Source organism: Nanorana parkeri, unplaced genomic scaffold (assembly GCF_000935625.1).
Source record: "Nanorana parkeri isolate BGI_ZX_2015 unplaced genomic scaffold, ASM93562v1 scaffold678, whole genome shotgun sequence".
Classification (NCBI taxonomy): Eukaryota; Metazoa; Chordata; class Amphibia; order Anura; family Dicroglossidae; genus Nanorana; species Nanorana parkeri.
The window spans coordinates 380,599-394,464 of record NW_017306946.1 but is presented as its reverse complement, the minus strand read 5'-3'; the positions used below and the strand labels follow the sequence as shown (position 1 = coordinate 394,464).

General features: G+C 40.8%; 1 protein-coding gene across 1 annotated transcript in view; it reads right to left on the bottom strand.

Annotated features, from left to right (window-relative positions):
* Positions 1–13,866, bottom strand: part of GALNT1 (polypeptide N-acetylgalactosaminyltransferase 1) — a 109,253-nt gene that overhangs the window by 15,410 nt on the left and 79,977 nt on the right. Inside the window, 4 exon segments of the mRNA XM_018563586.1 lie at positions 1,267–1,406; positions 4,355–4,535; positions 4,669–4,786; positions 12,880–13,034. Of these exon segments, the coding sequence (XP_018419088.1) occupies positions 1,267–1,406; positions 4,355–4,535; positions 4,669–4,786; positions 12,880–13,034 (594 nt within the window).

The following is a 13,866-nucleotide window of genomic DNA, read 5'->3' as shown; positions in this document are numbered from 1 at the left end:
GGGTATTATTTTATATGTGGGGAGCAGAGAACAGGGGGGTATTATTTAATATGCGGGGGCAGAGAACAGGGGAGAGGGTATTATTTTATATGTGGGGATGTGGAGGGCAGCAATGTTTACATTGCTTTATGTTAATATTGTTGTTAATATTTATTTTTGTAACTTTATTCTGCATATAACATTTAAAAGTGTAATTTCATAAGATAATTTAAGAGAGTGTGTTTAGGGGCGGAGTTAAGGCCGGGGCAGGGTAGGAGTTAGGTGGGGCAAGGTGTCGAATAACTCTTAAGGCCTGGCTAGTAGCTCAGGACTTGAAATTTTGAGCCCTGCTGTACAGTACTGTACATCAACACTATACAGTACTGTATACAGTTCCTCGCTTAATTACCAATTAGTTTAACCACCAGGTCGTAGGAACGGAACTCGGTCGTTAAGTGAGGAATAGCTGTATATAAAATAAAGCAAACAGGGCCAAATACTGTGATTTTCTTTCTATAGTTTCCAATTAGTAAAGAAATTGCACTCCCAAAACGTGAGGAAAGGGACATGCATCAGTGTGAAATAAGTGTGCATGATTCACCATCCACATCCAATAGTGCCCAAAGAACCTATAGGACTACCCTAAAATAGGACAAGCCGTAAGCGCTTAAATCTCCGGTGTTATCCCTTTTTCAATTTAGTTTCAGTTAGACAAGATCACTTTTTCTTAGCCTCTACTTCCCCCTCATTTCTTATCGAAGGCTTGTGAACCAAGCTCAAACAGAAACATAAAAGCTTCTCATGGTGTAATATTGAACTGCATTGCTTTATTAGAAGGCTACAAACACTGACAGATAAAAACCTGGACACAGCACATACAGGACTCAAAACCCAAATTGTGTGGGCGAATCCCAGACAGGCGGCAACCCTAAGGGCAAAGGCCCGTGCCCCTTACTGGCCACAAGCCCTTGGGTACTGCCCAAGTGCCCAAACAGTCCGCCCCTAACTAGCAACAGGATTGTTTATGCATGTTCATGGCCTAAAGGTGTTTTATTGGCAAATCTCTTTGCTTAACTGCACAAAAATACAGACAAAATATATGAGACATTCCTATTCTATACAAGGAGAGCAAATGTGAAAAACATTTTTTAGCTGTTCGTATAATTGGATTCTACAGGTTAAGAATAGTACGTAGGTTTTATTTATATTAAACAGTTAAACAATTTCAAATTTAAAAACACGTTTGCTGCAACAAGGAGACCACATAGAAATATGGATATTTCTTACCTCTCCTAGAGAGAAATAATGGCGAGGTATCTGGGAATCAGGATAAACATTTTCCAAGTACCATGAAAATGGTTTACACTGCAGTTTGTGTCTCAAGCCTACTCTTGTAGCTATGTCCCCATAGTCCACTTTAGTCACCCCTGCAGAGATAATAATAGCATTAATGTATTTACATACAAAATTAAAAATAAAGTTGCAAGATGCAGGAAAGCAGTACCGTTACTTAAAGTATAGCTCACCCATCACCCCAGCATACCCAATCTAATCTGCATAAACTAATCTACTTCAGTTGCTTACCGAGTACTGCCGAGACCTCCTATAGTGTTTACAGTCAGTCTGACAAAATTCTCTTCAGTGCTGCCCATGCCCCATAGACTTGAATTTAAATTAAGTGACCTGGATCTGGGCAATGGATGCCACACCCCTGAAGGATAAATATAATGAAAAAGAAAAGCTAGGGAGGGAGAGGGAGGTTGTCTACATAATTTAACCACTTCAAGACCAGGTGTTTAGACCCCCTTCCTGGCCAGGCCATTTTTCAGTATTCAGCGCTGCGATTCCGGATGTATTTAAAAGAGAATATGTATATTGAAGAAGCGCCGCTAAGCGCGAAACGTTGAGAGAAAACCAAGCTCCTCCACTGTTTAACATTGAATGCGGTACCACACAATATTCAAAATCATCATGTTTCTGTAATGTTATACTATCCAATCATGTCAACCATTGGTTTCTATTATAATGCATTGTGATCCAATTAATCATGTTACTTATGGAGTATAGAACAGAAATGGAGTGAGCTTTTAGGGAGATATACAATCATGTTGTCATTTTTTACAAAATTAATTCTTTCATTTTAATAATTTAACACTAATAATAAATATATTTTTATAATCTATTGGTTTCGGAAGTTGTCATTTAGATGCCTAAAAAACCCCAGCTTCTCTTTTTCATGATATTTGCCCCATAGACTTGAATGGGGCCGTATATTGAGTATCTACAGCCAGGTATGCCAGGACTACAGAGTACTTCATCGAACAGGCTGTGAACTTAAGAGGAGGCAATGGCAGCGATATGTGGATAAGCAGCTGGGGTGCATTAGAATAGATTAGCCCAGGAGGGATGGGTTAGCAACCTTTAAGGTACAGTTGGACCTGTACTTTGCACTAAAATTCATGGTATGCTTATTAAATACGGCCCCCTCACCCTATCTAAAATTGCACCATTAAACTGGTTAAAAAAACAAAACAATGCTTTCCATGTGACAAATCTGCATTTCAATTCTTTGCATCATTTATTCAAATATATTACCTAGATCTGTAGGCACTGTTTGAATAAAGATCTAATGTTCCCTTTGTATTCAAATATGTTGAAAAACAAAATAATATCCGTGGACTTACTTTTTCACATGGCTATATGAGGCATTTTTAAAAGCTATAGCAGAGTAGCAATAACCTGTCACTGTTATCCAATGGAGCGATTAAAAGCATTAATAAAATGAGGATTATGTTTTTTTCAATAAGCAACATGGAGAGTTTTTTTCAGATATTTAGAATAATGTACCAAAATATAATTTACCATACTTGATCAAGCTTATTTTTCCTCAAGTAAAAACACTAAACCACTTGGTCTGCCACAGTGACAAAACGCATTTTGGAATATAAACACATGTAGAATTAGACCGACTAACTGGGGAGAAGGTAATGACAGCTGACAGACAAATGGGCTGCATGAGTAGTTTGTGAAATTGGAAAAACCCATTAAGACATGACAGTTGAGTTACATAGCACAACCTGAAATAACACTTTAAAATACTCTTATTTATCTACCATTGCCTAGAAATTGTTGTCTTCGATTAGTTTTGGAGCAAATTTTTTAACTGTATGTGTGTATTTTAAACGAAAACCCTTTGTAATCTGTCATAATAGTAAAATAGGAGCTACCATTGCTGATTCACTTTTGAAGGTGCATGCTCCGAAGGTGGTCATTCTCACCCGGTTTTCAAGTGCTGGTTTTTACATTAGAATGCTGGGGGTTTCCTCAAGATTTAAAATGTAGGTACCTACCTTTAAGGTGTAGTTCCATGTCTACAGTCAAACTTGAGAAAACCCCATGTTTGTTATGCGTTTCTATTTACACAGCATACCTGAAATACAACACACTGCTGGAGCAGCCACAGCACCAGCATGTTGACTAAAATTTTGCATTTTAGCAGATGGGCTAGTGTAAACAGGCCCTTACCCCTTACTAGGACAGACAGTGTTCAAATCTAGTTTACAACTGATAAGGAGATCAGTCAGCATAGTACAGACGAGGTTAATTATGTCAACATTAATCTCCCCAAGTCACTTACATTTTAGAGGAAAATTCAGTTTAGAGAAAAACATATTTCAGGAAACCGCAAGTGAAATGTGAGCCACATTTTTTTTTTTTTTTTGTATGTTATGTTAAGTGAATGATAACATGTAACATATATAAAACAGCTGTCATCCCAACACCTGAGTTTATTTCTAGTCTAGAAACATACTAAGGACAACTGTATTTTAACAATGCATACACAAACATATAGCCTGGCCACAATATCAAAGAAGATTCCACAGGGATCTCTGCGTAACCATTAGGTAACAGGCATTACAATGTTGTCCAAGAAGAATATTATACAAAAGGTCAGGTTTATTTTAAATGGTAACTATACTTTCCATTAACTGCCACCTTACCTTAGTACTTAACTTTAGATCAGTGGGTAGCCTGGTCCAAGAAACCTGCCTCAAGCAGCACTTTGGTCTTATCAGTCAGTGGGGTTGTGTTGCAATGCATGTGTGTAGCCTATACTCCAAAAAAGACATATTGGAAAAGCCATCTACCAACAAGTTTGATCTAAGGTAAGTACAAGGGTGTGGCGTGTAAGTTAGGATTAAGATATACAAAAGTATAGTTTTCCTTTAAGGCAATTGTTCTCAACTGTAGTTTAGACTACCACTGGAAATCTTCTGCCAGATCACAGGCAGTCATTGATAGCAATGTTGTTATTCTAAAAACACTTTTGAGACAGGTCAGGTTTAAAAGACATATAAAATGAAGTGAGCCATACCAGGTGAAATTATGTAAAAGAAGTTTTTGAATCCATCCATCCACACCTCTGCCAGTCTCCGGTTGTTTTTATTGATGATTTGCCCTGTTCCACCTGGAAAAGTGTATGGGGTTGCTTTTCGAAAAACATGACCAACATGAGAACAGGTGACTATTTCGAGTGTACCTCCACACTGCCATATCTACAAAAAAAAAAAAATTAATATGCAAGCTTAAAATTCTCATTTTTTTAAGGTTATCCAACGCCAGTGAGCACAATTGCACAAAATATAATACATACTTGGTAGAAGAAGATCTGTTCTTGGTTACACTTACCCGAAAAGATATTTCTAAATTTTCTCCACCCCATATGTCCATTCCAGCATCATAAGTTCCGATCTCCTGAAAATAATCTCTGTCGATTGAGAAGAGGCCTCCTGCCATAGTAGGGGTCCTAGAAAAGCAAAAGCAGAAACCTTCAACAAAATAGTCCATGATTCAATACATAAACATGATTCAAAATGTACACATATTAGATACAGAATGGATGGATACATGCTACCTATATATTTGAATGAAGGTTGCCAATAAAAGCTTTTTGTTCTATAAGCCATGAATAAAGCTACCGGTCCAGCTTTTTTTCTTAATTAATTTTAGGCTAATGTAGTACATAAATACAGTATATACTTAGAAGGTAAAGAAAAGTGGATTTGACAGCAATAAGCAAAGATCTAGGGCAGAGCGATATGACACTCGCATGTCATCAGGAGAAGAGGCAAAATGTTGCAGTTTAGGGGCCCATTCACACTATCCAGTGTGATCGGGGCATGGTTCCGTGCCATGAATGCACTGGATTGAATACATTCCCCAGTTCTGGGGCGGCTGGGGGTGTGGTGTTGCCATGCACTTTTTTCGCGATCTCGCCACACGGGAATGCAGGGGATTGCGGTACCACGCACTCCGGTGCAGGCAATCAAACTGATGGGTGGGAGGTATGTCTGCGGTGCCATTGAAATGAAAGGCACCACCATGACCCCTCCGGAACATGGGGAGGGTTTGTGTATGAGATCCAGTGCGTTCATGGCACGGAACCATGCCCTGAACGTACTGGATAGTGTGAACGGGCCCTAAATCTGTATTGGCAACTGATGACTATCAAGTATTTTACAAATATCAGTTTCAGTTTGGAAACGAGTAAAATTGTGACAAGACTGCTGTATGCAAACAAATGATTACGCTATTGTGCCATATCTGTTAGAGTAGTATTAAACTAGCAGGGCTTGTTCACAATCTCCAGACCAGAGTGTTTTTTGCCCGCACCTGAATGCATCCAAATGTATTCTTATGGTATTTCTGGCCTCTGTTCACAACAGTGCAGTCCGTTCTGGTGCAGGGGGAAAATGCTGCATTCACTATTTTTTCTGGCCTGTTAACGCATAAAAACCACATGCAAATGCACTGGAACACACTTGAAAGTTCACTTTAAGTGAAAAAGTGCTCTGGAACGCATCAAAAACGCACTGCATGTCAAAATGCATCCAGATCTGGTCCGGACATGGTGTGAACAAGCCCTCAAACCTTTTTCTAAGAATGTACATTGTTCAGAAAAGTATTTCTTTAAATTTTTTGCCCAAACATTTACATTCATCATGTTTCTGAACAGCTGGCCCCAACTCTGATGTTTCCCTGAACTTTCAGCCCAGTACAAGATCACAAGGGACAGAGCAGCATCCAGCAACTGTCCATCTACTAGCTTGGGGAAGGAGAAGCAGGAAGAAGATGAGTGGCTTGCTGTGCTATGTCTGTGTGTTTGTGCAGACATACACAGCTTACTAGCACACTAAAGGGTGGTTCCATAGAACTCTACAAGGGAAAGAGCTATCCTAAAACAGGATATCAGGGAAACAGCTGTATCTGCAGTAAACTGAAACTTTTAATCATAAAAAGAGCAGCATCCATTGTAAGTAATTTAGCAGATTTTGAAAAAGCTTAAAAATAAACCTCACTTTAAATTCAATATCTACAGGACACAGTACAGACATATAAGCTGGCACGGGTGGAGCCACAGCATGCAGTGGGGGCCCAGGTAATTAAAAAAACATTCCAGTAAATGTCATTATTTAACTCTAAATTATGTCAGCGGCAGAGCTGGCATGTACACAAACTCTGCTATAGCAGCTCCTGGCCGCTTTACACTTTTACTCCTGACCGCTTTACACTTTTTCTAGGACCTGGAAGGTTTCAGGATGGAGAGCAGTGGAATATCAGCAAACATCAACACAATTAACCCAGAAACACTCAGTTTGAGCACTTCGAAGTTCAGCTCTTTCAATCTCCAGTTGCTCTGGCAGTAGCTGATTGAGCACAGTAACCCCCCAAAGTGAAAGCAAGAATTCTAGGACCATCATTAACTGTTAACACTAAAGTGATGAGCTGTAAAGGCTTTTAAAGTGTAGCCTGTGGACAATGTTGGGAACCATAGCTTTTCACTGTTTCACGTGTTCACAATTTGAGGCTTGACAAATTGAAATTAAGGATGGAGATAAGGATCTATACATATTTTAATTTTTTTATTATTAGGGAAGGGTTAAAACCAAACTTTTTATTTTTGCATTCTGTGTCATATTGGGAAGTTTTCACTTCCTCACAAGAGAAAGTGAGAGCATATCTCCCCAAAGTGAGGAAAGTCTACTCTTAGGCAGTCACCAACATGGGCGTACCAGTAAAAAATGTCCTCTCTATGCCTGGTGACAACTCAAACTTTTGGATTTTCCCCCCAAATGATAATAGTTAACAGAAAAATATGAAGATAAATCTTCCCATACGGGACACAAACAGCAATAATAACCTGACTGGGATTCTAACCCTTTCCTAGCCTAACCAAAAAAATAAAATACATTTGTACTCACCATAAACTCATCAAGGGGCATATGATCAGTATAATTCAGGAACATTAAATATACTACCACCTTTAGGAACAATTGAACACTGGCAAACATAAAAGCTGTTGGACAGCCATTTATATAGTCTCTCATTCCCATAATGCTTTAGTTTTGTGGAAAAGCAGTAGTAGGAATAGATCATAAACATGGAGGGGTGGGACCTGTGTCTCTTGACAAAACCCAAGAATAATATTTTATGGGAAATACAAAAATCCTGTTTTCTTATTAAGGGAGACAGGATCAGTAGACTTCCGAAATACTGAAGTCTTGAAAGCAGCCCACAAAAACAATGGAACAAACAGTGGAAAAAACACTGGAGGTAGCCTGCAGCTTAATGGCTGACTGAAGGACCTTAAGTCTAAAGTTCACAGCTGCAGATGCCTGGGTATTCACCTGGTACAACTTAGAGAATGTGCCAAAGGATGACCAGGCGGTGACTTTGCAGATATGGGACAGAAGCTTGAGGCCCAAGAGCACAGGAAGCGGTCACAGATCTGGAAGAATTCACCTGAACTGGAAAAGGTGGAACCTTATCCTTAAGCCGGTAGGTATGCAAGACAACAAGCCTAAACCACCTAGATATAGTGGAAAGGGAGGCAGGCTGTCCCTTACTCTGACGTTTCAACAGCCATGCCATCAAAGCCAGTGACTGAAGGAGGATGGTAAACAGACCCTTGAGACAGAAGATCCGGATGGTATAACAGAAAAAAAATGAGGTGTCTGACAGGAGACAGATGAGGTTTGAGAACCACATCCTCCTGGCCCAGTTTGGTGTGATGAGAATCACCGTAATTGCAGTCTTGCAATGCATCATGAGACTTGTAGTTCCACAAAACCTGGGGTGCCAAGGATGTCAATCCCCGAGTTAGGGGATTCCCTTGTGAAAGGAAAACTCTTGACTGAGTCAAGGGTCAGACACAGGCATTTGATGTGATGCATTCATTCCAGAGAAGATTTCTCAAGTTGCAGGATCCAAACAAACCTTTTGAGTCTGGCTAGTCAAACTGACATTGTCCAACAAGGTCTGTGCAACTGTTCTCTTAGTAGGAGGTCATCCAGATTTGGGAATGTCCTCATAATGCAACAAGACTAGCACCTTGGTGAACACTCGGGGTACAGAAGACAGACCAAAAGAGCAACAAACTGGCACTGTTGTGTACCCATAGCCAAATGCAGAAAGTGATGATGTGCTAGAAAGATTGGGACAAGCAAGTGTGTGTTCACAGGGGCCAAAAAGTCTACTGAATGAAGGGAGGCTATGATTGAACTGTTGTACTCTGTGAAATGTATGCACTCAAATTAAGACATTAAATGGCTTGAGATCCAGGATGTAACAGATGCAGATAAAAGCCTTGCAACCTTTCCACTTAAGGTACAGCTGCAATGATACCTTGATCAATGAGGTCTCCCAGTGCAGCAATGAGATCTGTTAGTCTTTGCAGGGAGGTTGGCAAATTTTACCACATGAATAAGGTGGAGATGACATGTGGAGAAACACTGGTGTTTCAGGGATCCACAAAGGCTAACAGACGTTCCTCGCTTTCCTAACTGAGAATGTCCCCTCATTGTGTGGAGGACTTGTTCATAACCTTGGAGGATTTGAGAGTCCAGGATTTATGACTAAACTGGGTTCCAGACTTTCACCTGGAGTTTGAAGTCTGGGAGAAAATGCCCTTTTTTTTTTCCAGGGGCAGAGTGCGATTTGCTAGAAAGAGGCTTAGGTTTCTTTTGTTGTGGTAAAAAAGGCACTTTTTTTTCATGTTTAATGCCAGTGACTTTAATAAACTTGTCAAGAGAAGCCACAAAGATACTACCATCAAAGGGCACACAATACCAGTATTTAAGCCAGAGAGTCCTCCACATATTAGACAGGAGCCTCATTCTGAAATGAGACAAAATTTATAAAGCCATCAACACAGTAGACTAATACAGTAGGCATAGGCTGCAACTGGTCAATATGGATGGTTGCTGCTCTCATTTCCTTAGACCACAAAATTTCTATGACAGCAATAGCAGGTTGTAGGGCAGAACCTGCTAAGGAAATCCAGACTTGAAAAGGGTTTCCACGTGCTTGTCAGCCTTGTCTTCAACCACTGGAATGTCCTTAACAGAAGTAGTCAGAGTTTTGTTTAAGCAAATGGTTGGGTCCACAACGAGAACGGGCCAGTTACATTTGTCCACTTCTAGTAAACTCCTCCTCCAGGGGATATTGCTGACTAAAGCGTTTTGGAGGAACATACAGGAGTTATCCAATTTCTATACAAAATAGAAAAACAATGAATGTACTGGAAAGGTTAACAGCTTTGGGGCCTACAAGGGACTGCGTCAATAAGAACCAAGTTGGCATCTTTAAGCCTAGGAGTTATGTCAGCAAACTTTTGCTCCTCAGACATAAATGCATTTAAAAATGAAGGAGACTCATCATCTGCAGCTGCAAGGCTGCTGCAGTTGCAGGAACGACAGAGGACAGATGCTAGAGGAAGATTTTAGAAATATGCTTTCAGCCCCCTGAGTCAGCTATCATGGCCTTGATTTTAGTCATGAAATCTTGGATTGCTGTAGAAACTCCTCCTTGGGTAAAGCTGAAGAGGAAACCACACCTGAGGGGGCTACGGAAGACTCAGGAGTGGGTGGATTCAGGCAGGGGACAACGCTGTTGGCTTCAGGTCCTCTAGGAGGATTGCCGCAGGATACCTGTGAGCTTCTAGAGGAGCGCGAGCTGGAGAGGCCTGCGGGACCCTTTGCACTTAGAATGCGGTACAATAAACCAAAGTTACACACATCAAAAGCACCTAGGGGTACTGACAACCAACTCAGGAAACAGGTATAGTTAAATGAAGGGAGGTGACATTGTCACTGACTTGGTAGCATCAAGGACAAACTGAGTCAAACTCATGACCCTTGCTGAGGAGAACAGTGGTGGAAACCATCTCACGATGTAAAAGGTAGGAAGATGTAGTGTGAGAGTAAGTGCAACACGGCATGAAAATTTCAAGAGGATGAACTCTTTCAGGAAAAGCAGGAGTACGTGTGATTATAAAGGGGTAAAACCTCAGAATTATCAAATCACAGGCCTGGAGGGTGTTCTGTGGCTAACAAGCACATTAATTAAGTACTGGAGAGCGACGTATGCAGAACCCAGTGAATATAGGTCACATTCCAGGCATTTTTCCCCCTAATGTGAGCATACTCCCTGATTGTCAGGGATCAAACTACAACAGTGTGTCACGGCTCTGCACCAGTAATGCATGTTGTGACAAACCGGTAGATGAAGTGTCTGCGAAGCATCACAAGCATAGCCCAGTACCTGAAGGCCACATTAAAGACAGAACCCTGCATCTTCATTACGGGGTCCAGGTATGGCCCCCAAAGTGCAGAGGATTAGCCAATCCAGATAGCTGCTCAGAATAATTAAGCATCTTGACTGAAGAAACAAATACTTTCCAAAGGGAAAAGACGTCTATCCTCCTAGGGCACTGAAACTTTATGGGAGTTGGAGGGAATATACACTATATTGCCAAAAGTATTGGGACGCCTGCCTTTACACACACATAAACGTTAATGGCATCTCAGTCTTAGTCTGTAGGGTTCAATATTGAGTTTGCCCACCCCCACCCTTGGCAGCTATAACAGCTTCCACTCTTCTGGGAAGGCTGTCCACAAGGTTTAGGAGTGTGTCTATGGGAATGTTTGACAGTTCTTCCAGAAGCACATTTGTGAGGTCAGGTACTGATGTTGGACGAGAAGGCCTGGCTCGCAGTCTCCGCTCTAATTCATCCCAAAGGTGTTCAATTGGGTCAAGTTCCTCCACCCCAAACTCGCTCATCCATGTCATTATGGACCTTGCTTTGTGCACTGGTGCGCAGTCACGTTGGAACAAGGAGGGGCCATCCCCAAACTGTTCCCACAAAGTTGGGAGCATGAAATTGTCCAAAATGTCTTGGTATGCTGATACCTTAAGAGTTCCCTTCACTAGAACTAAGGGGCCAAGCCGAACCCCTGAAAAACAACCCCACACCATAATCCCCCCTCCACCAAACTTTACACTTGGCACAATGCAGTCAGACAAGTACCGTTCTCCTGGCAAACGCCAAACCCAGGCACGCCCATCGGATTGCCAGACAGAATCGTGAATCGTCACTCCAGAGAACACGTCTCCACTTCCCTAGAGTCCAGTGGCGGTGTGCTTGATACCACTGCATGCAACGCTTTGCATTGCACTTGGTGATGTAAGGCTTGGATGCAGCTGCTCGGCCATGGAAACCCATTCCATGAAGCTCTCTACGCAATGCTGTTGCTATTGACTCTGCAGACAGTTGGCGACTTCTGCGCACTGTGCGCTTCAGCATGTGCTGACCCCGCTCTGTCATTTTACGTGGCCTACCACTTTGTGGCTGATTTGCTGTTCTAAACCCTCCCCATTCTAACAAACAAAAAAAAAAGTTTTACCTGGATTTGGGCTCTAATGGTGGTGATAAAAATCCCGGTCATGTTTGTTTAGGGCATGCACCAGCCAGTAGTGAAAAGGAATCATGCCTTAAAAATAAACTTATTACAATACAAACAGTGAAATAATCTTAACCACTTGCTGTGCAGAGCAATGTCTTACATTTGCACACACATGATAAAATCAGAATTTTTGGCTAGAAAACAGCTTCAAACCCCCAATTATATATTTTCTAAAAGCAGGGGCACTCTAGAATAAAAAAAAAAAATTCTAGTTGTAATTGTTTATGTCACACGGTTTTTGTGCAAATGTTTATCAAAACAGTATTTTTAGGATAAAATACACTAAAATGAAATTTAGTGCATAGAAACAGAATACCCAATTTTTTGGTAAAATATAAAATATGGGGTCACACCAGGAACATAGATACCAAACATGTCAAGCCTTAAAATTGCGTGCACCCATGAAACGGCAAAAAAACTAGAATACCCCAAATTTCCCATAGGTGACGCTTTAAAAGCTTTTACTGCTCATCAGCTTAGTGTTGACAGTCATTGATGGCCCTAGAATTATTGCTCTCACTCCGACATTTGCGTCAATGTTACAACATGTGTGGCGCAATTTCAGTTTTTCGATCCGCTTCCCCAGCTTCTTCTCCTGGCTCTAAGAGCCGGAAAATGTTTACAGTTACACTGGAAGTGATGCAATACTTATCACTTCCGAGTCCAGTGATCGGATAAGAGATCAGCGGCTGGAAGGCTGCTGATCGCCCTCCCATCTGTCAGGAGACCTGCCGCCAGTTTCCTTGGGGGACAGCGTAGCCCGGGGAAACAGATGGTGGCAGAAGAGGGGGGAAATCAGGCACACAGAGCCACACTGTAGATACTGTACTTGTACATAAAGAGCAATCGCCTGCTGTTTAAAACGGTACCAAGAAAACGGCTGCAGCGGGTATAACCACTTCAAGCAGGTGACGTGTATTTATGTGACCCCGCTAGAGGTGGTTAAACATGATATAGATAAGGATAGTGTACGATCCTGCTGCATGTAGATAATATATGTTCTTTTTTGTACGAGAGTGTCAATGTATTTACTTTATATCCTTACATAATAAAAAAGTGCAAAAAAAAAGGAAAATACTAAAAGGAGTCTCCTTACCTCACAGGAAGAGTTCTGTCACCTCGTCTCCGGTCCATTTCACGCTGAGGAACAGGGTACCATCTAAAATTTAGTTTCCAGTTAAACCCCCCATATGTCATATCAGAACCTGCCATATATTCAAAGGTATCATCGCTAATTACATCAATAATGGGGTAAAAATATATATATATTTATTTAAAAAAAAACCAAAAAAACAATTCAACCATCTTGTTTACCTAACTTTTTAACATAAGTATTTGCCTCAAAATAACAGAAGGTTACCATAATTTGTTGAGAACAGTAATGCTGTCATGATTCAGAAATGCACATCAGTAAGACTCAGACATGTTGTGTGTATTGTGTTAATCATTTATACATCTGGCTAAAACATAAAACAGTAATTAACCATGAAGGAAGTCTAAGTGGTCAGCAAATATGTTAAAGAGAACCTTTACCCATGTCTTTAAAATAACAAACAGACCAGAAATGTTTAGTATGGGCAATCTACAGACATATGCTTATAGATAATTGCAGGCTTTGTATTCGTTGCATACCTTATTTCTCTTTTCTTTCCCAGTCTTCTGGCAGAGGCCATGTTAACTAAGGGCAGATTACTAGCTCTCCATTTACTTCCTTGAACTCTGGCTCATGACTAGACATGTGACCATGCACATCATCTCAGGGGAGGAAACTGACTTTTCCTGAGATCTCGTGAGATTACAGCTGAGATTTCCTGGCAATGCTCTGCTGATGTAACCTTCCCAAGATGCAACACTTTGGCACTTACAACATTTGTGCCAGAACTGGACGAACTTTAATTGTAAGTAAATGAAAAAAAAATTTGTTTAACTAATGAGTGTAAAGATGATTTCAAATCAACATGCAGAGCTGTATGCTGATGTGATTTTTTAGTAAAAAGGGGGTAAAGGTCCACTTTAAGATCTAAAAAAAAGTCTATGTTTAAAATGCATTCTCACCCTTGCCTCCCACACATTAACTTTTTTT